The 27,044-nt window shown below is 41.1% G+C and overlaps 1 protein-coding gene across 1 annotated transcript in view; it reads left to right on the top strand.

Moving 5' to 3' along the window:
- TIAM1 (TIAM Rac1 associated GEF 1) overlaps nucleotides 1–27,044 on the top strand; it is a 261,857-nt gene that overhangs the window by 155,103 nt on the left and 79,710 nt on the right. The window contains 2 exon segments of the mRNA XM_050937175.1: nucleotides 11,132–11,310; nucleotides 17,624–18,600. Of these exon segments, the coding sequence (XP_050793132.1) occupies nucleotides 17,635–18,600 (966 nt within the window). The 5' untranslated portion in view covers nucleotides 11,132–11,310; nucleotides 17,624–17,634.

Here is a 27,044-nt window from a genome sequence, read left to right as displayed (position 1 = left end):
TGGAGATTATCACTCATGCGCGTGCACACACTCACACCCACACACACTGACAAAAGTGCAGCAGAACTGCGACAGTCACTCCTCAATTTTATGAATCCAGCTCTTTGTTTTCTTGTGTGCAGTTTGTATGAATCCAGGAGCTATTTCCACTCTAGGATGTGTTGAATAATTTGCATGTAACTTGAGTATAGGTGAACAGGAGCAGTTTGTACATATCCAAATGTGGTCATGTATAGATTTACTCCAATTTATGTTTTTATTTGGGTTGGGAAAACTGCCACATAAAATATCAGTAGCTTTTCTCAGCTAATAAAATAATGTATCATTCTTTAAATTTAAAGTGAATGCTAGCTGTTTTTGTTTATTTTGGGTCACTTACCCGTGTGAGGCATTGAAATAATAAAATGACACATACCTTGCCAAAAATATAAAGTGCTATGTAGATATACAGTATCCTCACCTGATGGAATTGCTGGTAATTTACTTCTCTGGCATTTCTAGTCCCAAAATGAAGAATTTTTAGAACCATTGTTGTAAATGGCAAAGAATGACTGCAGATGCAAAATGAATTCTAGAATTTCTTGACAAACATGAAGTACGCTAATATTATGGCACCATGTAATGTTTTGTTTGCTACAGGACTGTAACTTTCAGCAGCTTCTATATCTAAGAAAAGGATTCTTGACACACAGATTCAGGTAGAACAGATTTTTGCTGGCGACCTTATTGAAAGAAGAACTGCATCACAGCTGACACTATGCATTTCTCCATTAACTAACTGGTTCTGTATTCAGTGAAACAGAACCTATAATGGTGTCTGTAACAGCACCACCTGCTGACTTCCCAGTAATATTTCACACCCTTCTATTTGAAGATAAAGAGCACCTATCAGACCAGATCTTGCAATATGGAAATCTGAGTGGCGCAAAGGAGCTGGAATGTGGCCATAACTGTAATTGTAGTATGCCGTAATTGTCATTCTCCCCTCCCATCCTCGCAGGCAGGAACGGTCTCTGTTGTCGTAAAGCTGCACCAGCTGCATCCTTGCTCCAGCATAGAGGATGTGTTAGGGACAGGAAGAGTCAAGCTTTGGCAGGATGGTTCACTGGTCTGCTTATCCAATTCTCAGCTGGTGCATAGTCTCTTAGGGACCATTCACAGCTGAAGTAATTGAGAGCAGCCCTAGGCCTTTCTGACTAATACTGAGGCAAGGGCTGCTGCGATAGAATCACAATTACAGAATTAGGGAGCCATAACCAGTTCCCTAATGGTCTCTGTCTCCCTTGCATTAGCGGATCTCAGTGCTAGTGAGAATCTAGCCCATCAAGTTTATTGTTACTAGATTTTTGAAATTTGCTATAACCCAAAATTTCAAAACATTGCTACCACAACCCACATTACTCACATAGGAATTCCCTAATAAATATTGATAATTTATTACCAACACATGGTTTTACATTGCCAGTCAGGGCAGCACATTAATAGTTAGTGTCTTTCAAATTCTCTGTTGATTCTGGCTATAAAATGTTACGTGTGGCCAGGGGTAAAGTCCTCTGATTGAACAAAACTGTCGTCTGGCCTGGGGATAGAACTTACTGTGTCAGAACCAGAATCAGTCAAGCTGAGGTAAACTTGTGATAAGAACAAATTTCTCCAGCTATGTCCCAATGTTCCTCTGCTGTCAGTGTGTGCAAGATAGGATCTTGGTGTGAGTAGTTTGGCTTTGACAATGCCAGGTTGTTGCTGACCATCAGGGTTGTGAATGTATGCTCTTTCTCCTACCTGTAGAAAAAGGTAGAGGGGTTGTGTTATTGTAATATCTGGACTGGTGAATATGTTCTTCTTTGACTGGTGTGTTGATATCGGGTCAAACCAGCAATATTCGATCCTTCGCTTGACCTATTCTGCTTCGACATGCCCCGAATGAATTATATTTATTATTCCAAATTTCAGTTATTATGGAACGTCATGCCTTTCACTTTCCACAGATGGGCTCCTGTTCATTCCTCACAGAATGTCCAGAACTCTTTTGCTTTATAGAGACACAAACATTTTTATTTTGGCTACTCAGCAAAAAATTTCCAACACTGTAGACAACTAGCAAACTGTTGCAACTCTGATTGCTGTCATTTTCTTGTCCAATTCAGGTAAACTGGATATGACAATGTGAATGTATCCCTCAAAAGTCTCCTCCATATTGTCATGCTCTGTCAGAAATAATCTGCTTAAGATACTAGTGACTGGCATATCCCTTCTAGGTTTGTGTTTAATCACAGTCATATTTTCTGCTAGTACAATTTCATTCATAGCTTTGGTGGTGCTACTACAAGAGGTTTTTTATGATGGCCTCCAAAGGCTTGTGGTTAGATAACATTGTAACTTTTTGTCCTGTGCACATTGATGGAGGTGCTCCCTGTGAGACAACATTGCCTATATCTCTCTTTCAGTCTGTGCAGTTTATATCTGTGTATGTGAGAGACTTCTATGTAGAAAACCCTGACTTCCCTTCTTGCGGGAACACAGCCCCAGATCCTCACCTGAACATCTCTTATGTGTGACTGTACAGCTTCCAAAAAAAACAATGAGGAGTCTGATGGCACCCTAAAGACTAACAGATTTATTTGGGCATAAGCTTTCATGGGTAAAAACTCACTTCTCCCCACTACTTCCATGGCCCCCATATCTGAGTACCTCACAATCTTCACTGTATTTTTACAACACCCCCACACAATAGAAAGGTGCTGTTATGCCCAGTTTACAGATGGCAAACTAGGGCACAGAGAGACTAAATGATTTGGCCAAGGATACACACGAAGTCTGTAATGGAGCAGGGAATTGAACCCAGGTTTCCAGCCAGTGACGTACCCACTGGACCATTCTTCCTCTCATAACTCGGCAGAGTACATGCAGTAGGGTGACCAGGTGTCCCTGTTTTATAGGGACAGTCCTGATATTTGGGCCTTTTCTTCTATAAGCACCTATTACTTCTCATCCCCTGTCTCGATTTTTCACATTTGCTGTCTGGTCACCCTAACCTTCACTGGCAGTTAGTTGCTTTATTTTGATGAAGTCAGAATCTTACTGGGAATCAGATTGAAACTCAGAATCTTTCTTTGAGAGGTCCCCAAACATCCCCAAACTTCTGCAAAGTGTGGAATAAACTTTAAAAGTGAATCACTACCCTTGATACTTCGCTTAGTTCAACACGACTTTTCAGTGGCCTCATTTCAGTAACTGCTGCAACTTTAGCACTTTGTGTCTTGCGTAAATAGCTTTTATATAGCTGAGCAAATGCAACCAAAATACTGAAGTTGTTCTTATCATGCATTTGCTTGGATTTAACTTGACTCCTTTTTCTCTAGATCTCTCAAATGCCACATGTGAGGCTTCTTATCCCTCCATAGTATTCAAATTTTGGTACCTAAAATTAGACATCTAAACCCATAGTTAGACACCTCATTAAGTGGCCTGATTTCTGAAGGTGCTGGGCATCCATAGCTCTCATTCCAGTGTGAGCTATGAGTACCTAGCCCTTCCTGAAAATCAAGCCACTTATTTGGGTGCCTAACTATGGATTTACAGTAAATACTTTTGTTACCCAACTTTGACAATATTGGCCTTAATTATTTTCTGTGTCTTTTAAATCTTATGTCCTCCATTTATTTATGTAGTTGTACAATGGCTTCCCATTCACATAAGGAAAATGTTTCAACTATTAATATTAGTTTCTGAGGGTATGTCTACATCTACAATTTTGCAGCGCTGGTTGTTACAGCTGTATTAGTACAGCTGTATAGGGCCAGCGCTGCAGAGTGGCCACACTTACAGCAACCAGCGCTGCAAGTGGTGTTAGATGTGGCCACACTGCAGCGCTGTTGGGCGGCTTCAAGGGGGGTTCGGGGAACGCGAGAGCAAACCAGGGAAGGAGACCAGCTTGCCCGCGGTTTGCTCTGGCGTTCCCCGAACCCCCAAGCAAGCAGGTCTCCTTCCCTGCGGTTTGCAGGGGGGTTCGGGGAACGCGAGAGCAAACTGGGGAAGGAGACCAGCTTGATTACCAGAGGCTTCCTCAGGTATGCTGGGATACCTGCTTATTCCACGGAGGTCAAGAAAAGCGCTGGTAAGTGTCTACACTTGATTACCAGCGCTGGATCACCAGCGCTGGATCCTCTACACCCGAGACAAAACGGGAGTACGGCCAGCGCTGCAAACAGGGAGTTGCAGCGCTGGTGATGCCCTGCAGATGTGTACACCTCCTAAGTTGCAGCGCTGTAACCCCCTCACCAGCGCTGCAACTTTGTGATGTAGACAAGCCCTAAAATAGTATACTGTCGAATCTACGTCTGTGCTCCATTTTTTACTTTGTGTTCTGGATCTCTCTTACTGTGAGTAGTACTGTCACAGCCTAAGCTTCATTAGGTACTGATCATTTGTGCATTTATCACTTAAGTAGCTATTCTCTTTCTATATGACATTTAAAAAAAAAAGTCTTTCATGTGACTACTTTGGTTGTTGTCTGATATGTTTGACACACTGCTGTACTGATATGTATCAGCTGTTCTCTGTTCACTTGGCACCAGAGAAAAGTATGTTTCAAGTTAATTTTAATAATAGTACATAACTTTAAGGTAAATAAAGTACAGCCAACTCTTATTTTACCTGCACTTTGGGGTATTTTTTTTGTTTTTGTTTTGAGAAATCCAATTGACTTTCTGTAAACGTGTAGATGGGTCAATAGCTACCCTAACTACACCAGAGAAGGCAGAACAGGTACTGCCACTCTTTCATTTCCCACAGCGCCTCCTTTGGCTTAACATTGGTCTCTGCTTCCAAGGGCAGATTATGAAAGCCCTCACTTCCCTGGAAGGGGCACATAAGCTCCTTTTAATTGCACAAGTGCTCCTGGGAATTCCATTCAGTTTCCCATGTTTTACTTATGGCTTACAATTTGAAATTAGGTTTCAGAGTAGCAACAGTGTTAGTCTGTATTCGCTAAAAGAACAGGAGTACTCGTGGCATTTTAGAGACTAACAAATGTATTTGAGCATAAGCTTTCATGGGCTACAGCCCACTTCATCAGATGCTTGGAGTGGAATATATAGTAAGAAGATATATGTACATACAGAGAACTTGAAAAGGTTGAAGTAGCCCTACCAACTGTAAGAGGCTAATTAATTAAGATGAGTTGTTATCAGCAGGAGAAAAAAAACTTTTGTAATGATAATCAAGATGGCCCATTTTAGACAGTTGACAAGAAGGTGTGAGGATACTTAACATGGGGAAATAGATTCAATACGTGTAATGACCCAGCCACTCCCAGTCTCTATTCAAACCCAAGTTAATGGTATCCAGTTTGCATATTAATTCAAGCTCAGCAGTTTCTCGTTGGAGTCTGTTTTTGAAGCTTTTCTGTGGCAAAATTTGTCTGTTACTGAGTGACCAGAGAGGTTGTAGGGTTCTCCTACTTGTTTTTGAATGTTATGATTCCTGATGTTAGATTTGTGTCCATTTATTCTTTTGTGTAGAGGCTGTTCGGTTTGGCCAATGTACATGGCAGAGGGGCATTGCTGGCACATGATGGCATATATCACATTGGTAGATGTGCAGGTGAACGAGCCCCTGATGGCGTGGCTGATGTGATTAGGTCCTATGATGGTGTCATTTGAATAAATATGTGGACAGAGTTGGCATCAGGCTTTGTTGCAAGGATAGGTTCCTGGGTTAGTATTTTTGTTGTGTAGTGTGTGGTTGCTGGTGGGTATTTGCTTCAGGTTAGGGGGCTGTCCGTAAGAAAGGACTCATTTGTCTCCCAAGATATGTGAGAATGAGGGATCATCTTTCAGGATAGGTTGTAGATCTTTGATGCGCTGAAGAGGTTTTAGCTGGGGCTGAAGGTGACGGCTAACGGTGTTCTGTTATTTTCTTTGTTGGGCCTGTCCTTTTATTAGGTTACCCTGCTTCTCTTCTAATGCATAAGTCTCTGCTGATTTGCCCTCTGGGAGGGAGGGAGATTTTCCCACCATTAATAATGCGAGGAGGAGGAAGGGAGGGAAACTGAAAATACGTAAAGATACTCTTGAAAACAATGTTACCCAGATACCACAGTACAAAAATAGCAGAGCAGTGAAAAGGTAGCTTTTCCCTTCACTGGGTTCTTGTTCTCCTCCTGCATAGATTCACCACTATGACCCCATGGAAGCTTGTTAACACCATTTTTCTGGTTTTGTTGACTTTAACTGTGATTCAAGGATGTTAACTGTCAGTTATTATTGAGATTGCAGGTCTCCTGAGAGGGCTCATTTTTGTTTCTATTTATAGATTTGTGTAGGAGTGTTGTTCGAGCTGGAGGAATAATTTATTTGACTAGTTTAACTTCATTTTCTGTTAGTGATTTCTTCATGAACTGACCGTGATTTTCTTCAAATGGAGTCATTATTCAACATTTATTTTCCAAATAGCTCCCATGGAAAATGTTGAGTCTTGTGGCCTGCTAGTGAGCAGTTTGTTTCAAATGTTTGAAATTCCAGCTCTGTTGGTCAGTTTTGATAGACATGTATCGCACTTCTCTTCTCTGGCCGAATGAGCATATTCCTTCAGGTCAGGTGCTAATCGGCTAAAAGTTAAAACATCACTTTCAATGAATATTTGCCAATATTGGTTTAAAATTCACTGTTTCCACAACCAGCAGGCTGGTTTGCTGCAATATTTACCAAAACAAAACTCAGACGGGGCATAAACACATCAAACTGAATTTTTTTTAAAAATCAGCTAGACCATGCAGTGCCTTGCTGCCGAGCTTGGAGCCTCGGTGCTGTGCATTGACTTAAAGTCACCACTCACGTTAGTGAGCTCTTTGCATGGTAGTGAAGGAACATGGCCTCTAGTTACAATTAAAGTGTCTAAATCTCACTCCTTTACTCTGGCTTTGCACCAGAATTACATTGTCATAAAACTGGTGTGGTGGTATGGAGAATGCAGCCCAAAGTTACTTATTGATATTTAATATTTTCTATTTGAAATGGCTATGTGGTGTCCTCCATCGATCTGTATAAACTGTGGAAGTTTATAATAGAATTACTGTGGACTTCATAGAGTGGGGTAATGGTTTGGGCTAATTATTAGTTTGTCTCACATCAGTAGATGTACTTTTGAAATGTTACTACTTTCTAAAGATGTCTTTGTATTATAAAATAAGGAAGTGAAAATATAATTTAAAAATGTTTATAATTCTCATAGCCATCTTTGAATGACAAGAAGTAATGGTGGCAAAGAGTTCTGTGGCACCTTATAGACTAACAAACGTATTGGAGCATGAGCTTTCGTGGGTGAATATCCACTTCGTCAGATGCATAGTAGTGGGAGTAATTCTGCAGCAAGGGAGATTTAGGTTGGATATTAGGAAAAACTTTCTAACTATAACTATAACTTTCTAACAATATAAGTTCTGGAATAGGCTTCTCAGGTAGGCGGTGGAGTCCCCATCATTGGAAGCTTTACACCATCCCTCACGGGGCTCTCTGTGGTTCACATAATATTTGCATGTTGTTGTTGTTTGTTATTATGTAATCCCATATTTCAAAGTTCTGCACTTGAATAAATTGCTGCTATTTTTATATAGTCACCTTTCTGACTATAACCTCATTTTTAGGGACCTTACATCCAAAGACACTGGGTTGATGGTTGCAGTGTCAGTGGCCTAATTTTTAGCGCACACAACTTAAGTGGGAATTTTGGGTGCTCATCCTCTTAGAAATCAGGTGGTCTGATTTTTCAGGATACTTTTTCATAGTTATTAAATTAATACTCACAAGTTAATTTGGCCCAAATACCGCAAAAAACATTGACTCAAAGGGGGCTACACTCATGAGTAAAAGTTTTATGTACATGTATGCATGTTTCCAGGAACCAGGTCTGAGACTGCAAATTTAGGGTCTTTTTTAAACAAGTAGTTTGAAAAACTACATTTCAGATTCATTTTGTTTTGTTTTAACTTTCCCTGTAGTTGTTTATGACCGAAACATCAGCACTGAACATGGTCACTGACAAGTGTGTACTTTTGGGTCAGTAAAAGCACGTCCATACCATATGCATCAGTGTGTTATGTCATGCCCATGAATAGGCCATCAATACCCTGCTTGGTTCCACGCTCCACTAACGCTGTAGCGTCCTGCAGAGCACTGAGCGAATGTGCTCTACGGGGGGACGCTGCCCTATAGAGGGAATGAAGTCACCAGTACTGAAGACTAGTCTACACTAGAAGTGCTACAGCAATACAGCTGCACCCGGTAGCGCGTCTGATGGAGAGAGCTCTCACGTCGGCATACTAAAGCCAGCTCCACAAGAGGCGGTAGCTGTGTTGGCGGGAGAGTGCTGTCCACAGCAGCGCTTCAGTCACTATAAGTTATATTGCTCAGGGAGGTGGCTTATTCTCATCCCTGAGCGATGTAAGTTTTACCAACATAACTTATAATGTAGACAAGCCCCAAGTTTCTGTTCAGAACCTAGCTGCTCCCTCTCATGAGTGTGTGTGTCCCATCCCTTTCGCCTGTGGGGAATCATGTCCCTTCTGTGCCACTCCTCCTGGGGAAAGAGCAGACCTCATTATTCCCATGAAGACCTTTCTGCCAGAAGTCAAAATCTGCACCTGGCTTGGGAATGTTGAAGAACTTCTGCTCTTGAAGAAAACCAAAGAGTGAGATGAAACAATAAACTGGTGGTTGGAGTGTTTTCTAAGGTGTATTAGAGGCAAAGTTAAGTATTAAACTGATTTTTTTTTTAGATGGATTTCTGCATTTGGAAGAGTTCCGTGAATTAGTAATAATAACTAACAGGAGCTGACTCTGTTGGAAAAGAATCATGAGATAATGATACATCCTCAAGGAAGCGTGTGTGCACATGCATATTGATATAGATGTAGATAGATATAAAGATAGATATAGAGAGAGGGGAGAGTAAGCCAATTCCCCAAGTGTAAACACCCACTTGAATTTTTTCCCCTTTGAAAAAACAACTCTTTTCCTTTAAGTGTATTAGTGCTGAGATACTAAAAGAGAATTATTTGGTTTAGAGCAAAGACTTCATATGAAACAGTCAACATTATTATTATTATTATTACTATTATTTTAATTCTCCTAAAAGTGACTAGGGTTCTGATCTTCTATTTTTTTTTTTTTTTTGCCAGATTTCACTTTGGAGCAGATTATTTCAGATGAATAACAAACTCTTCAAAAAACAACTTGAGAGTGAAAAAGCTGATAACAGTGCACTACAGTTTAGTTTTCTTTAAAAATAACTTATCTGTGGCAAATATAGATACAGCAGGGAAAAAATCCAAAGATAAAACTTTTTTTTTCTTAAAAAGTAAAGCATGTTACATACGATTACTTCCTACGTATGAGATGCAGGTGGCAGAACACTTGCCTGTAGGACCTTGTTTTCCATCAAGAGTCTAACCTTGTAAATTATTGTCAGCTGGCATGATAATGAGTCCATTTCAATATAAATGAGCTTCATTTTATTAATTTCTGCCAGCTTCTGAGCAACACATGAACTTCTTTTCAGCTCTCAACCAGCAGCCTGGGGGACTAGGGAGTACGAGGGAGACATAAAGGAGAAGGAAGAAAATTAGAATTTTTTTAATTTAAAAAAGTGAGAGTTACCAACTCCTTCCTTTTGAAAATCCATCCAAGCGAGGATAAAAATTTACACCAAGTTGCTCTAACAACATGAAGGGCATCACTGACCTATTCTGAATTCATTGTTCTTGTAATCTTGTGAAAATATGTAAGACCCATGTAATGACTCTGTTTGCAATGCTTCTTGATGATCCACTTCTTTCATTTGCCTCTTTGCCTTGCAACTTGGCTGCATAAAGGAAATGTAATGACTTCAGGGCTTGATCCTGCAAAGCACTGAGTACCCAAAACTCCCACGGAGTTTATAGTACTCAGCATCTCACAGGATTGGACCATAAGGGTACATCTACTGCAGCTGGGAATGAGCTGTCCAACGTGGGAAGATGGATTCGTGCTGGCAGGGCTTGAGCTAGTGCACTAAAAACAGCAGTATGGACGTTACGGCTCGAACGACAACTCCAGCTCTCAAGCCCCACCTAACCCCCTGCTTCTGAGCTTGGGTAGCTAGTCTGAGTCTCCACTGGAGCTGCAATGTCCACACTGCTGTTTTTAGCATGCTAACGTGAGTCTGTGTGCCTAAGCGGGGAGGCTTGCTCACAGCTGCAGTATAGACATACGCTAGTGTCTAAGGAACATGTGGGAATGAACTTTTAAATGGCATCAGGCCAAGGCACAGTCTAGGAGTTCGATCCCACGTGCATGCACATACACACGTGAATAACCCTGAAGTTACTTTTGTGTGTTTGTGTAAGTGAGTGCAGCATCATTTCCTGGTCTGTTCCTTTCGTGTGTATAGTTTACTTCCACAATATACTCTGTGTGTGTAAATTTTCTGTGATCTCTGACTCCTTTCTAAAATTGTTCATTATACCAGTGCTTGTATTGCTGTCCATTTTAGTAAATTGTACAGATTTAACTATTGTTTGTGTAAAAAAATAAAAAAATAAAAGAAAGAAAAAAAAAAGTCAGGACCTCTTCCTTAACCTAATTGTAAGCCATCTTCAAGCAGAAAGAAATACAAAATAGCCATGCACAGAATTCTGAGGGGAGTGTTGAGTAACTTTTATGAGGGACCCTGTTTAATTGCTTTTCTCTCTTGCACCCCCTCAAAAACCAACCAACCAAAACTAGAAAACCCAATACAAATGTAATTTTTCTAACCTGTCACTGAGACCCTCCAGTCCTGTGTCATTCTATTTGCCCTCAGCAGTCTCTTGTCAATTTCTATAAAATTCTTTATTATAAAAAGTGGTAAGAAAATAAATGGAGTTCATACCCTCGGTTTGGCTTCATAAAGTGTTAGACTGAGGTTGTCAGTGATTCTGGTATTGTCAGATTTTATATATATATATATAATTTAAATACAGAATTTAAGCACTGTATTACATAATGTTTCTTAGGTAAGTGATGAAAACAGGACTTGGCAGAAAATGTCCTCCTTTCTAACCATTTTTGCTAATCCTTTGCCTATTTCTTTTTTCCTCCCTCTCTCTCACCAGGTTTTTGGCATATATTCATAGACTCTGACGAGACAATAATGGAGGCGCTGAGTGGCAGGTGCTGACAGATTCTGTGGTTCCAGTAAGGGTTCATTTTGATATCATTTGCAATTCTATACATCTAAATGCCACAGTTCTCTTGGGGAAAGTTGCATTGGCTACCAATATTGCCTTGTAAGGTACGTGTGTGTCTATGTATTTTCTTTAGGAGTTTGCTGTGTATTGTTTGTGGGAGGGGAAAATTTGGAGAAACTGCATGTTGTTTATAGTTACACCCATTTAGCAATGCAAAAGTATTAGAATTTCTATCAAGCCGCTACTGATGACATCCTTTCCTCCCTCTACCTCCTTGCCTCCCACGTCGTCACCCTGCTTTTGAGTTGCTTGCAGGGCCTTTTTGGAGTACATCCCATCCTTTAACATATGTAAAGTGGATTATAAAAAGAAATGTCTGACTAAAAAGCTCTTAATTCAAAACAATGAAATATTCCATTGCAATTTCTGAGAAACTCAAAGGTATAAGATTACTCTGAAACTTCAAACTCTTTTGGGGAAAAAAAAACCTTTTAATTGCCATAAAATGTGTGTATTCCTTTTGAGTTACTCTTGTAAATTGTTCTAATTCTATATGGTTTTTGTGAGTTGAGTAAAAATCTTTGTTGTTGGTTTGCAGAATTTAGTAAAAGTTCATTTCTGTAGAATAAGTTCTTGCTGTTGATTTTATCATTGTTCTGGTTTTCACAGCCTCCAGACTCAAACTCCAGGAGAAAAATAAAGATTTGTTACCAAGCCCTCCCACCAGAATCTAATTTTAAATTTGCAATCTGTTGTATTGTGAGGTGCTTCAAATTTAACTTGGAAGTTAATAAATTTCATCCTTTCCTCTGCAATCTAAAAGTTCAGTTTGTCAAAAACTTGCGAGCTATTAAGTTAGGTTTATTTTCTGTAATTGCTATCATGAATATTTTCTTGGAGAAAAGGAAGAAGAGGAGAGAAAGGAAAAATAATGTATTGAGAAAAAATGAAATTTGAAATGGGACTTCAGCCAGTATCATCTTGAAAATCCTCTTTCTACATAGCAATATTTTATTTTAAACTAATTCAAGGAGAACTCAACAATTCTTTTAGTTTTATTTCTCCATCTACATCAGTTAGTTTACAGGGAGCATTGTTCTCCCAGAGGTTTGTTGTAGAATGTATACTTTTTCCTAACTGATATTCTGTTTGTGCCATCAGTCTTAAGCTTTATTTTTCCAAACTAATAACATTTTTTTTAAAATTGTTACTTGTGACATGTTCTGTATGCCTCAATCTTTTGTTAGCTTTGGAAAATAAATTCCGAATAGATTTTTGACATGTTGCTTCCCCTTACTCTGCTTTACAGCCCTTTTTAAACATTGAGGCAAGTCACCACTGATTTATGTGGCATCCTATTGCTACCTTGTACGGTGCTCAAATAGGCATCTTTTGATTCAGTTAATAAGCTAACAATAGCAACTCTTTGTCTTCTTAATGTCTCTATATAACTCCCATTAATTTTACTCATGTTCTGATTTTGAGACAGGTTGTTTTATGACTACTTCAAACACAGTTTATTCTGACCTGGCTCAGTCCTGCATACTCTTACTTAAGATCAGACCCTGCTCTGATTGAATTCAATGGGATTAGGAACAGGACTATTTAAATCATCATTACTCACTTGAACAGTGACTCAGGGCTAATCGTGTAAGCAATGGTTTGCAGGATTTGGAGACTTTCATTGTTAAGTAAAACCCAAGTGTCCATCAACTAAGCAGACAATGGTCAATTCCTTACAGGAGCGTGATGTTTCCTGTCAGTATCTAGCACATAAACTTTTCATCATGTGAAACAGGTTGGTAAACATTCCTGTGAATGTCTATGTTCCTATTCCCAAGGATGTTAGTGCGAAGAAAACCATTATCGCAGGTGCTGAGTTTTCATCTGTGTAGAAAATGCATTACTCTTTGCATGAAAGCATTTTCTAGCCATCTGTTTTACTCACAGAATACAGGCTTATCCTCTTGTTTCTTTTCTTGGCAAAATTTTTTGTTTGTTTTCAATTTTGCATGATTGTGTCCATTAATGTTACATTGGGACTGTGGCACATAACGATCGTTTGCTGAACTGACAGAATGCTGTGCATCCGGTTGCTCTGTTCATTGAGCAAGTGATGCATTTGCTGGTCTCTGGGGCGCTAAGTCTCTGTACACTGAGTGGTACTAAGAACTTTCTGGCCTTTCTGCAGATTTGTGTCTTTAGTTAGAGAGCTACTCTTTTCAATCATGTTTTAAACATAAAAATCTTTAATTCTTCTCAAAATGACACCAAAATGGTGGTTATCTTTCTTGATAATGGGAAAGATGACAGTGTAAAGATCTGCTTCTGCAGCCAGTGAAAATCCTTTTAAATGAAATTGTTGTTAGCAAGCGTTTTAAAGTCAGTGCAGCAAAAACCTTTCCCCTAGAGATTTCCTTCTACAAGGCTTAGAAGTGAGATCTGTTTTAGACCCAAGCTGCAAAGACAAAGGGCACCTTTGTGCTATCTGAGTCGCATTTAAAGGTTTTGAAAACAAAAGATAACGTAACTAACATTCATCTTCTGTTCTGACGAGATCAGAACAATCTGAAATAACACTTACGCTTAAGACTCAATTTAAATAATAAACCCTGTTCTTCAGCGGTTGATAACTCTATCATTTTAACATACATTGGGCTGAAATTTGCTGAGTGCATTTGTTTTCCTAAACCATGGGTAAATCCCCAGCCTCATAAAGTCTGTCTGCACCGCAATTAAAAACTCGCAACTGGCCTGTGCCAGCTGGCTCAGGCTAAGGGGCTGGTTAATTGTGGCGTAGATGCTTGGTTTGGGGTCTGGGCTCTAGGACCCTGTGAGGTGGGGTGGTCTGGCTCGGGCTGCATAGAGGTCAATGGGAGCTTTGCCATTTACTTAAGTGAGTCTGGGATCTCACTCCATGTGGTTTAATTCCTTCAGTCATTTTTATTTTAGATACAAAGATGTCAGAATGTTTTAGGTAGTGCCCATCCCCCTTTCTGCCACACAGATTTTTAGCAAGTCATAACTAAAACGTGACATAACTATGGAGCTAGTTACACCTCTACCCCGTTATAACGCGACCTGATATAACACAAATTCGGATATAACGCAGTAAAGCAGCGCACCGGGGGGGGGCGGGGCTGCGCACTCTGGCAGATCAAAGCAAGTTCGATATAACGTGCTTTCACCTATAACGCGGTAAGATTTTTTGGCTCCTGAGGTCAGTGTTATATTGAGGTAGAGGTGTAGTTGTATAGGGAAACTCAAAAGCATACTAGCTCCTATTTTGACCATTTTCCAGAGCATCCGCAAAAAAAATACAACCCCACCAGAAGTATTTGACAGTACCTAGAGCAGAATTGTAAGTGTGAATGTTTATCAGAATTGATTCAGTAGTTTCTGTGTAATCTATGTGAGGTTAAATAGGTTCTGTGCAGTAGCTGACATTGTGTATTCAGATGGTTAATGCATATACACAATCATATTCATTCTATGAGCATCTGATTCAGTAAAGTATGGCACATGCTTATAATGGAGAAACCTACTGCCCTTAGGAATAAACCCCGCCCCCATTATCTTGCTTTCGAGACACCATTTGCTGTTTTTCTCAAGTCTAGTATAGCTGCCTCAAAACCAGAAGCTCTTTGCCCTGTGATCCCTCTTAAAGAATTGTGTTTTTTGTCTATATGTAAATAATTGTACACCATTTTCTTTGTGTTTGTGTATTTATTTTCATATTAAATTTTGTACGATTTTGTATTTTAATGCATACTTGACTTTGCTCCTGGCCAAAACAGCTACTTTTCTTTTAAAATTTAAAACAGAGATTATTTATTTCATAATTTTGTATCAATGCTGCAAACAATGCTATTATCCAGTTACAATAATACTATAATTGTTCTTTTCTGGTCTTGAGTCTGGTCTTACTTATGTCAGTGTAATGCTGGTATAACTTCATTGACTTCACTGAGTTACACTAACCTACTTGAGAAATGAATAGGCTGTGGGGGGCAAATTCTTCCTTGGACTTATCAGCTGAATTACACCAAGAATGAATTTAGCTGTTATGTTTGCAAAAGCCCTTGCACAGAGGCATTGGTGGACCCTCCTACAAGATGCATCTGTTCTGTCCTTTTGGGTCTCAAGGAGCCTGGTTTAAGTACTTTTTAGCATTTTTGGAGAGGATGCTGAGTGGCTCTGACTCCTAACTCAGTTTTTGATGTCTAGCAAATGTCTTTACAAGTCTCATTACCAGCATGTCAAAATAAGATTTAAAAAAAATGATTTTTTAAAATACTTTGGTCATGTAACTCACACATTGGAATCCGAGTTACTGTTGTTATTTCTTATTCTACATATACTGAAAAACTGTGGTATAGTATCTTACATACTAAAAATAACCCAAAGAAAACTAAATACAATGATATATTTAATTATTGTTGAGGCTTTAAAACTTTTAGAAACAAAATAATGGTCTAAAGCTTGTCTAGATGTAATGAAGCACACACCTAGGACTGACTTTTTTGAAGGCTTTTATTAGGAATCTTCAGCCTTTTTCTTAAAGCATTGTGCAGGTATTTAGCTGCAAATTTCCCCTTAGTCAGCAGGAGTCATGTTGTTCCAACTCTACGTACGACTTTGAAAAGTCACCTATAATGTTGTTATAAAGTAACCTTGTCAAGGTTGTTAGGCCTAGAAATTGACCTGCTTTCCTTGTGACTCCCTGACAGCACACCAGAGCATGTTTCCTCTGAGAGGGGATGGCTTGAAAGCACCAGTTTGCAGGATTCTGGGAACATTAGTGTGCTCTTTTTTCTTTTTCCTGGTGCAAGGATTGGCTTAAATTTTTTTTCAATCATTGGTACAAAGTATTAGAATGAGTTATGGGCCTCAATGAGGATCTCCTTAGAATAGAGCTTGTAGAATGTGTTGCTCTGCAGAGCTGCATTTTGATGCCTTGGGTGCCACTAGTGGTGTTGATAATTACAAATGTAACTCCATTAGATTTTTTTTCAATAATATATGATATTGCTCAAAGAGTAGAAATAAAGAATCGCTCCCCTTTAACCATCCTCTGGTAGGAACCTAAATATACATAATTTTCCGTTCTTTTAGTGTAGAGCAGGGGTAGGCAACATATGGCACGCGTGCCAAAGGCAGCACGTGAGCTGATTTTCAGTGGCACTCACACTACCCGAGTCCTGACCACTGGTCCAGGGGGCTCTGCATTTTAATTTAATTTTAAATGAAGCTTCTTAAACATTTTAAAAACCTTATTTACTTTACATACAACAATAGTTTAGTTATATATTATAGACTTATAGAAAGAGACCTTCTAAAAACATATGACTGGCACATGAAACCTTAAATTAGAGTGAATAAATGAAGACTGAGCACCCCACTTCTGAAAGGTTGCCAACCCCTGGTGTAGAGCATAGGTTCTGACCCAAGGGGTCATGAACCGGTATTAGGAGGGTGCAACCACCCTGCAATTCCATATTGCTAAATGAGGAACTCCTGCTTCAGTGAGAGGAGATTCTGGTATGGAAATGAGACGTTAATTTTTACAATTTACATTATTGGCCAATGTTGCATTGAGGATTAACTGATTTTTATAGATTTAACTGATGTGTGTAAAACTGCGATTACTGATTTACTTTCATTATAAATTGGCTCACACTCAAAGCCACGTTCAGGGCCATATTCTCCTCTGACCTACATTGATGCAACCCCTGGATTCAGTGAGTTACTCTTGGTTTATATCAGGGTAACTGAGGCCCTGGGTTCCTACCTTGGAAAACTTCACTGGATTGTATTTGAGTTCACAAGTGATGTTACAAACTGATTACATTTTATTATTGATCATCACTGTTAAAATAATTCTTGTTAGTTGTAACACGTTTCAGCAGATGTACATAGATCAGTTGTTCCCAAACTTGTTCCACCGCTTGTGCAGGGAAAGCCCCTGGTAGGCCGGGCCGGTTTGTTTACCTACCGCATCCGCAGGTCCAGCCGATGGTGGCTCCCAGGGCCCGGAGCAGCTGGAAGCGGTGCAGGCTGAGGGTCATAATGGCCACTACTTCCAGCAGCTCCCATTGGTCTGGAGCAGCGAACCGCGGCCAGAGGGAGCCGCAATTGGCCAGATCTGCGGACGCTTTAGGTACACAAACGGGCCTAGACCACCAGGGGCTTTCCCTGCACAAACGACAAAACAAGTTTGGGAACCATTGACATAGATCATAGATACATGACGACATGTATCTTTTAGCACTACTTCTGGATGAGAGAGTCTAGATTTCTTTTAAGAAACAGTCTCTTTCCTTTGTACAATCCATGAGAGTTACTGACAGGCATGTTATATATATTGATACATATATTAGTTGAAAGTTTAATATTTCCTGTTGTTTAATCTTGCAGACCGTAAAACCATGGGAAACACGGAAAGCCAAAATGTAGAGCATGCATTGTATGGAGACAAGCACGCCAGCCTGGGACGGAAGCACACATCACGCTCACTTCGCCTTTCAAATAAAACTTCTCGACGGACCAGGCATGCTTCTTCAGGGAAGGTTATCCATAGGAACTCAGAAGTGAGCACCCGATCTAGCAGTACTCCTAGCATCCCCCAGTCACTGGCAGAAAATGGCCTGGAGCCTTTTAACCAAGAAGCCAATTTAGAGGACTTTGGAAGCCCCATTTGGGTGGACAGAGTGGATATGGGCTTAAGGCCTGTTTCTTACCACACCGATTCTTCTGTTACTCCTAGTGTGGACAGCAGCACAGTTCTCATGGCAGCCTCAGTGCAGAGCATGCCAGACACAGAAGAAAGCAGACTTTATGGGGATGACACTACATTTTTGGCCGAAGATGGCAGACAGCATCGATATTCAACAAACGGGACAACTTTCATGGAAACTGCAAGCTTCAAGAAAAAGCGTTCAAAATCTGCAGATATCTGGCGAGAGGATAGCTTGGAATTTTCGCTCTCTGACCTCAGCCAAGAACATTTAACAAGCAATGAAGAAATCTTAGGTTCAGCTAAGGAGAAGGATGGTGAGGGGATGCGAGGCACGGAAGCAAGCAACAGTCCCCAGCAGCTGGTCACCTGCCAGCGTGCCAATTCTATGAGTGACTTGTATTCTCCCAAAAACTCAGGTGCTGCAATAAATGGAGGCCCACGAAATACCTTTGGGGCTTATTGTCGGAACTTAGTGTCCGATATTCCAGATATTGGAAACCATAAGATGGCGTCAGCTACAGCAGAGGATACTCCTTCCTACAGTAATTACAATACACTCCCCTGTAGGAAATCTCATTGCCTTTCAGAAGGTGCCACCAACTTACAAATCAGCCACAGCAACAGCATGCAAGGCCGAAGGGCAAAAACTGCTCAGGTAATGCAGTTTCACTCTATTCCATTTAAACTTTTTGAAACTCTTTTTTAAGTACATGAATTTGCTTAACAGAAACAATGTTCTTTATTTAGGTCACGATCACAGATGTTTCAAGTAAACTGTGGTATATTGGCAGCTCGATGTATGTTCTGTTTCCCTCCATATTTCTCTTTTTAAATAAGGGGGGAGTGGAACAAATGCCTTCAGTAATGGGTGTACTTTCATGAATGGTCTGTTCATAACTCATAGCTCCATTTCAATCATGGGGGGTCGGGGGGACGGGCGGTTTCCACTCCTTCGAGTCATTTCTCTCTGGGAAGGAGAAATCTGCAGTTTGCAGAGCGATAGGAAGATTATTCTGTTTATTTGGTGGTGCGTTTAGGGTATCTGGTCAGAGCTTGATCTCTTACCATTCCTCTCATGGAACTCAAGTGCATCTTCCCCATGTCTCACTTTAACTATAATAGCCAGGAGCAAAAGAGGATCCTGAGGTCCATCCCCTCTTCCATGTTCCAGTGCTGCTTCCAAGCCTCTCACCAACCTGATGGGAAGTACTGAGAATTCACTCTTGCCCATCCGCAACCCCCATCCATCAAAATTGCCCCTTGGATTGAAGCTCCCCCTCAACTTCCATTGATTTAAATGCCTGAATTTCAAAGCCCTGCAAAACATCACTCAGAAAACAGTGATCTTCAATGGGAAGAGATTGGGAGTCCTGCAAGCACTTGATCTGCTTGTTCTCATCTGTCAGGGATTAAAAAAGGAGGGGGAATAGTCACTGCACCAGCCAAGGAAGAGGGTGGTGGAGGAAGCGCAGTTCCCCCAAGCCGGGGAGAGCAGAAGATACAGAGCTGTGCACTGTCCCCTCACACTCCATTCCTTTAACCCGTGGATCAGAGTTTTGGTTTGGCTCTTTATTATGTTTGTTGTGTTGTTCTGTTTGAATGTTTCACTGCATTAGCTGTGACACATCTGCTTGAGTTACGTTGCATTGGCCTGTGCTGCATATAGCAGCACATTGCATGTGGTAAATAGCACAGTATCCCTTACAAAAATAGAAGTAGTGCGGCATCAATGCCATGCATGTGCCATATGCAGCCATTGCAGGTGAAATATATTTGAATGCAGAGTGCATTTGGCACGCTGGCCCTTCTTTGAGGGGTGGCATGGCTCCAAAATAGAAGGTTGATTATAATGTCTTCCCTGCTATGTATTTGCTGTCTGTGGGCATTGGATCGGAAGCAGAGCCAACAGACAGAAACAGAACAGTCCGAGAAGAGCCTGACCAAATGGGTCAAGCTTTGCTCTAGATAACATGCTTTGGTGACTACCCTGATTTTACTATATGTTTTAATTTCAGTATGTATGTGGCACAGAGCACTCTTCACATCTTGTGACCTAGGGGGGAAAAAAAGCACTTTGAATGGGTGTGGGAAACTGACAGATTTGCATCCTGATGCTGAATTGAGCTTTTGGCAGCACACCACTTCAAGGGAGATTAGATCTGACAGCAATAGCCAGGCAGGTCACAGTGTACTGCAGTGTAGGTGTTAGGATCTGTTAACATGATGGGTCAATGAGAGGGCCACTAGAACGTGAAATGCACCCCAACCAAGTGACTGAAGGAAGGGCATCAGTTGGCACTAACTTGCAGAAGGTGACTGGAGGTGGGTTGTTGGATTAGTTGAAGACGTACTGCTTCTAAATATAAACATGACGTTCTAAAACAGATGCTGCAGCTTCTCACAGCAGAAGCTTTGTACTTCAATATAAGCTCTAGATTTTTGGAGGCATTTTTTGTAATATCAGCACAGAAACTCTTCACATTCTCAACAAGGCTATTAAAGATAGCACAGGATGAAAAAAACAACAACAGGAAGCAAGAAACAGGTTGTCATTTAGGAGTAATAAACAAAGCATTTTCTGTTCATCCAAAGAAAATTGTTAGGGTCAACTTCTGCCTTACAGTTCTCTTCAGAGTGTGTTTGAAAAGGAGAGCGACGCAGTTGGTAAATGCGGAAGTATTTTTTCTCCCCAATGTTCATCGTGCCATTAGAATATCCCCTTGAGGCAGCTAATGAAAGTAATGCATTTGAGTCTCATTTCACTGGACATAGCCTGTGACATCACGTCAGTAGCTTGTATCACTAGACAGATCTCTTCCAATTTCAGACTATTGATCTAAAGAGACTCAGCAGCAATTATTTCAATAAATAAACTAAAATAAACAAAATTAAAAATCTGAAAGGGTTGGCATACCCTCCAGGACCCTAACCCCAACAGCATGCAGTAAAGCTAAGGTTTATTTTTAGCAATAATCTTTGTTAGTCCAGATTTGTCTGTGGTGAGACCAGGAAAAAGGTTTTAATATGTTGCTTTATTTATAAAATACAGCAAAAAGGAAACCGCAATGGAATATAAAATGAAAGAGCTACTTCCTTGGTGAGTCTGATGAGATAGCTTTGGGGGATGGAGGGAAAGGAGAATTGTGGAAACACTAGGAATCTATGAATCAGGACCTTTTATGGTCCCCATTACGGTTGTATCGAAGTGCTGTACACAATCTGTAATGTATTTATCCTCACAATGCCATTGTGAGGTAGGGTAGTGCTAGTGCTATCATTCCTGTGGTACAGGTGGGAACTGAAGCCCAGCAAGACTGAGAGATTTGTCCAGAGTCACACAGGAAACATGTGGAGGAGCAGGGACTTGAACCCAGGTTTCCTAAGTCCTAACTGTGTGCTTTAACTACTGGTCCCTCCTTTCTGTCAGGTTTTTTGCATTATAATTGCATAAATCTTAGCACATTTTTCAGAGAATCCTTTTTCAGACACTTGCAGGTTTTCCACTCTCACCTGCTTTTATGATAACAGTGCCCAAACTCATAAGGTCCTGAAAGACTTTGGCAGGAAGCTCTTGTGAACACCCTAAACTCCCCAAGAGATCACTAGGAGCTGGAGATGCTGAGCACATGAGGGCTGAATTCTGCCATTGTTATGCATGCACATCTCCTACTGCATGTACATTGGTAAGGTTTACTCTTAATTTTTAACATGATCCAAGTTTTCAAAAGTGGCTGGTGATTTTTGTGAAACTCTGTTTTGGGGTGTTCATCCTGAGACATCTTAAAGGAGCCTGCTTTTCGAAAAGTGTTGAGCACTGTTGTCTGAAAATCATATTGCTTTAAGGCATCTCAAAACAACCGAGGCACCTAAGATCACTTTTTAAAAAGCAGAGCCATATATTTTTCAGGCTAACACTTGAGTCACAAGTTCTTTTGCTAGGCCTGGCAACAGTTATGTTTTTGTGAAATGTGAATAGAATCTCTTTATCTGCCTCTTATTTCAGGAGAGAATAAACAAATTAAATGAATTTTTTTCAGTTTCTAGCAAAAGAAACAAAAGGTCAAACCTTAAAATTGAAATGTGGGAGTCACTTTTCTTTAATTGAGAGCTAGTACCTTTCAGCACTGGAGAGACAATTAATTTCAATACGTACAAGCAATTAATATTCAGAAAGTGGCTTTGGGGCACCCACACAGTAGTTCTATTTTTCCTTAACACTATAGATTCAGTTCTGCTGAATCAAGACTTCCAGCAGAGCTCTGCTGGGATCCTACTGAGCTTTTGGAACTGATGTGATGTAGGTGGAAAAAGCTTTCTTGGCTGGTATTGTCACCCATTTCTGCTTACAGGAAGGCAAATTGCTGTTGTACACAGCTTATATCCCATTTGTCTCTCCTTCCACCCCCCCCAACTTTCAACTGAAGTTTTTGAGAACCCCCAGAGTGTTAGTTTTGTTTTTTTTTACTGAATTCCAAATTGAATGGAGCAATTATTTTGTGTCCAGCCTGTATGTAAACATCTGCTGAGATTAGAACTACTTTTTTGGACCTGTTTTAGGCAGATGGTTTCTCCCTCCTTCCTTTTGTGGATTTTCAGCCAGAATCTTAATCTTATGATCAATATTTCATTCACTATTGATAGCCCTTATAAATATCTCTGAAGTATAATTAGGGAGAGGAAGCAATTACCTTGAGATATGGTTTTTGTACCATCTCCAAGGTGTCCCTTCTACCTGATCACCATATAAAATTTGTAGTGATACTTTAGATTGAAAAATATAAATGTTGTGGGGGATGGTGACCACTGAAGTCTCTGGTAAACCTGAGGGCTTCCTACACTGATGTTGGGTATTTGGTTTCAGATGAGACCCCGGGTGCTCTCAGTTTCCAGGCTGAGGCTATGTCTACTCTACACAGCTCTTTGCGACATGGCTGTGTTGCTATAGCCGGGCTGCTAAAAGTCGTGCAATGTAGCCGCTGTTTGTCGGCTCTCCTGCTGACAAAAAACTTCTATCCCCAATGAGCGCTCTTGCCAACAACGCGCCGTTCACACTGGCACTTGTCACAGCATAACTTTTGTCTTTCAGGGAGTGGCGGGGTAACACCTGAAAGACGAAAGATTTGTCATTCAATTGCCAGTGTAGACATAGCCTGAGAGATAGTCAAGCCTCAATAAGAACGTAAGCTGTCTTTTTTTTTTTCCAGCAAGTGATCACCATTTGTCTAAAAACCATATATGGAGTATGGACTGACTGTTTCTATTTTTAAAAATTATAACTAATGGTCAGTAATCCAAGAGGTACTTATGGCCACATGTGGTAGCAGGATGGGTCCTTGTCCTCTTGTGACTGCTCCGCAAAGAGGTTTATATGTCTGTTACTGCTTCCAGTTGATGGCATAGTCCTTAAGTTCAAGCAGTAGAGACTCATGCTTTTAGCACTGAATGTTCTGCTTTGAAACACTCTGCTGGCCCAGGCTGGGCCATTTACGTAGGCATTGAGCTATTCCTTGACTCTAGGGAATAATAAGTCTCCTTTCGACATCTGTAGTGCATTGTTTGTTATAAAATTAAATAGGAAGAGAGTGAACAAATATCCCTCCCGTTGGACACTGAAAATTTCAGTGATGAACCCAAACCTTGTTGGGTCTTGACACATTAAAAACCTTTTAGTCACTTTTGAAAATACCTTTGTTTACATTTTTAAGTCTCTGCAGGGATTCTGCTAATGGACCCAAGCCATTTCCCTGTGGAAAAGTTGTAGAGAATGCACTAGGGATGAAACCAGTTGGGTTCGATAGGAATTAAATCGGGCTGTATAGAAATCACTATAAAAACAGTTTATTAGAGAATTATAGCTGTCCTATAGTTTTGTTTGTTTTTTGTACCATCCCATAGAATTCTGTGCCAGGTATCTAATTTTTCATTACATTCTATAGCATGGTTAAAAAGAAAGACTATAGAAAGATTACAATTTTCTATTAAATCATGTAAGACATCTCCACAAAGGATATGTATACATCAGTTCATAGTCTAGTTTAATATTAGAAAGAAGATTCCAAACATATTCTTAGTCCAGCTGATGTCAAATGGGAGAACAGAAAACAGTTATAATTTAATGACACACAGTAAGGGAGAAGTGTGTGAGAAGTATAAGTTAGTAGCTTTCTCTCATCATTCTGTACTACTATGTACCTTGCAATTTCAAATGCTGGCTGAGCAAAGTTCTGTGGTTAATTCTCATTCTGCAGAGTTGCTTCTTCGTTCATTCTAATGCCATTGCACAAAGGTCTCAGAAATATCCCTAACCATTCTCAGAATGGATGGGACTATATAATGTGTTGGGTCTGACCATTTTAGATATTTTAAAGCAAACAACAGCCAGAGGCCGTTCCCAGTACGCTCTCATATGCCCATGTGCTACAGGAAGGATCTTGGGAAAGTTTTTTGGATCCTTGGGCAAACTTTGTAATATTCTTCTGAAAATTCTAGTGGATTCTTTTTCTCCCTTTGTTCAAAGTTAGTAGAAAATCAACAACCGTACGATCTGATCTAGTTCCATTGTCATATTTTTTAACACTAGGACTGTGAACATTTATACATTTGAAGTACTTTTGCAATCCCAATAGTTGTAATCTCGATAGGCTATGGCCTTGTCTACACTACAAAGTTGCAGCGCTGGTGAGGGGGTTACAGCGCTGCAACTTAGGATGTGTACACACCTGCAGGGCATTACCAGCGCTGCAACTCCCTGTTTGCAGCGCTGGCCGTACACCCGGTCGTGCCTCGGGTGTAGAGGATCCAGCGCTGGATCACCAGCGCTGGTGATCAGGTGTAGACACTCACCAGCGTTTTTGTTGACCTCCGTGGAATAAGCAGGTATCCCAGCATACCTGAGGAAGCCTCTCTGGTAATCAAGCAAACTCCACTGCCCTCCAAGCAGGTCTCCTTCCCCGCGGTGTGCTCTGGCGTTCCCCGACCCCCCCTCCAAGCAGGTATCCAGCCCCGCAGTGTGCTCTGGCGTTCCCCGAGCCCCCCTCCAAGCAGGTCTCCTTCCCCGCGGTGTGCTCTGGCATTCCCCGACCCCCGCTCCAAGCAGGTCTCCTTCCCCGCAGTGTGCTCTGGCGTTCCCCGATCCTCCCTCCAAGCAGGTATCCAGCCCCGCGGTGTTCTCTGGCGTTCCCCGACCCCCCCTCCAAGCAGGTCTCCTTCCCTGCGGTGTGCTCTGGCGTTCCCCGACCCCCCCTCCAAGCAGGTCTCCTTCCCCGCGGTTTGCTCTGGCGTTCCCCGACCCCCCCTCCAAACAGGTCTCCTTCCCCGCGGTGTGCTCTGTCGTTCCCCGACCCCCCCTCCAAGCAGGTCTCCTTCCCCGCGGTTTGCTCTGGCGTTCCCCGACCCCCCCTCCAAGCAGGTCTCCTTCCCCGCGGTGTGCAACAGCGCTGCAGCGTGGCCACATCTAACACCACTTGCAGCGCTGGTTGCTGTAAGTGTGGCCACTCTGCAGCGCTGGCCCTATACAGCTGTACTAATACAGCTGTAACAACCAGCGCTGCAAAATTGTAGATGTAGACATACCCTATATTGTATGCTTCTAGTTTCTAGGACTTCCCATGTAAAAACCAGACAGTTGCCACAGCTGACCATCTGAGGGACTGTGCTTACTTAGCTGGATGTAATTTGCAATAGTGACACTCTCCACTTGAGTGTTTCTTCACTGAAACCTTTCTTTTCCGAATGCTTCAGTGTATTATCCTATGACCTAGTTATCATCCAGCTTTGCAGACATTTTCCTGCCTTGTTCAGTTATGTAATTGTTCAGGTGAATTCCCAAATAACTTACTTTGATTCTGATTTGTTTTTCTAGTTTACTTTTCTTTTTTTTCTCCTCCGCCCCCTCAGTGACATTTTCAAGGAAATGACTTTTAATTAGAGTAAATAAATCTAACCCCACTTTTTTACTTCATGGAGTTCGATGAAGCATTTTACTGTTTATTTAACTCCAGTTTGGTCACAATACCCTTCTGTTTTATGCTTAGCTTTAGTTCCTAACTGGAATTTTCTTCATCTGGGTGGACCACTGGGTTGTAAGAAAGGTGAGTTTTGAGGGGCTAGTTCAGCATGTCATCCACAAGCAAAAGGGTTAAGAGCCGCAGTCTTCAAGAACTCTAAGATCTGGGTGTGGAGACTTTCTCTGCCGCTGTTGACAGCAGAGAGGGGGACTGTCTGTATGAGTCTTTGAGGGTATAGAAAGACATTGTAATGTAGTCCTATGTACAGAGCATTGCAAGAATCAGACTTTACTAGGTTACCGTCTTATTCTGCCACCTTTACTCATGTCCTGCTGAAATCAGTGCTGAAGCCATGAAAAGGCCACTTGTACATAAAATCCCGCAGTAATGCTCCACACTGCTACTGAAGAATCCATTGTCCTGTTACTATGTGTTCCAGAATCTATGCTCTCATTTTTAAACAAGAAAAATTGTAGCCCATATAGCTGCGAAGGAGAACTTCAGCCTATGAGCAGAGTCTAACCTGATGGAGCAGTGTCCTCCCAAGTCTGCAAACAGCCTCAAACAATAGTGTGTAGCAAATGTGAGCTGCTCCAACTATCGCACTGGGGCTTGAATGCTGAAGCCGAGTAGAAGCAATTTGAATGTTAGCCTTATTAACTATTTCACTGCTGATCATTTTACCAGAGATATTCGGCCAATGTGCTTATTTAACATGGCTGGTGGCAATAGGCACCTGGTTGCTATTGATTTTTGCTGAGGCAGGAAAAGGAGTTCAAGTCCCCCTGCCCACAATTTATAGAGTAGGCCAATCCATCCCACAAGGGGAGCTGGGAAAGAGGATATGTGTCCACTTGCCATTCTCAACTGCTTTGTTGGTGCACAAAGCAGCAAACCACTTCCTACGCTTTCCTGGGGCAGAAATCCCCACTGTCTCTTACCCAGCTGTCAAAACATCCAGCTTCCCCACTGACAGCCTTTCCCTGCTGTTATGCATTGTCAGTACAATATTCTGCAGCTTGCTGAAAGGGGAGAATGAGGGGAGAGGGGGCAGTGAAACATAAATTGAATTGACTGAAAAAATAAACATCGC

This window comes from Gopherus flavomarginatus, chromosome 1 (genome assembly GCF_025201925.1).
Source record: "Gopherus flavomarginatus isolate rGopFla2 chromosome 1, rGopFla2.mat.asm, whole genome shotgun sequence".
Classification (NCBI taxonomy): domain Eukaryota; kingdom Metazoa; phylum Chordata; order Testudines; family Testudinidae; genus Gopherus; species Gopherus flavomarginatus.
This window is presented reverse-complemented; position numbering and strand designations above follow the sequence as displayed.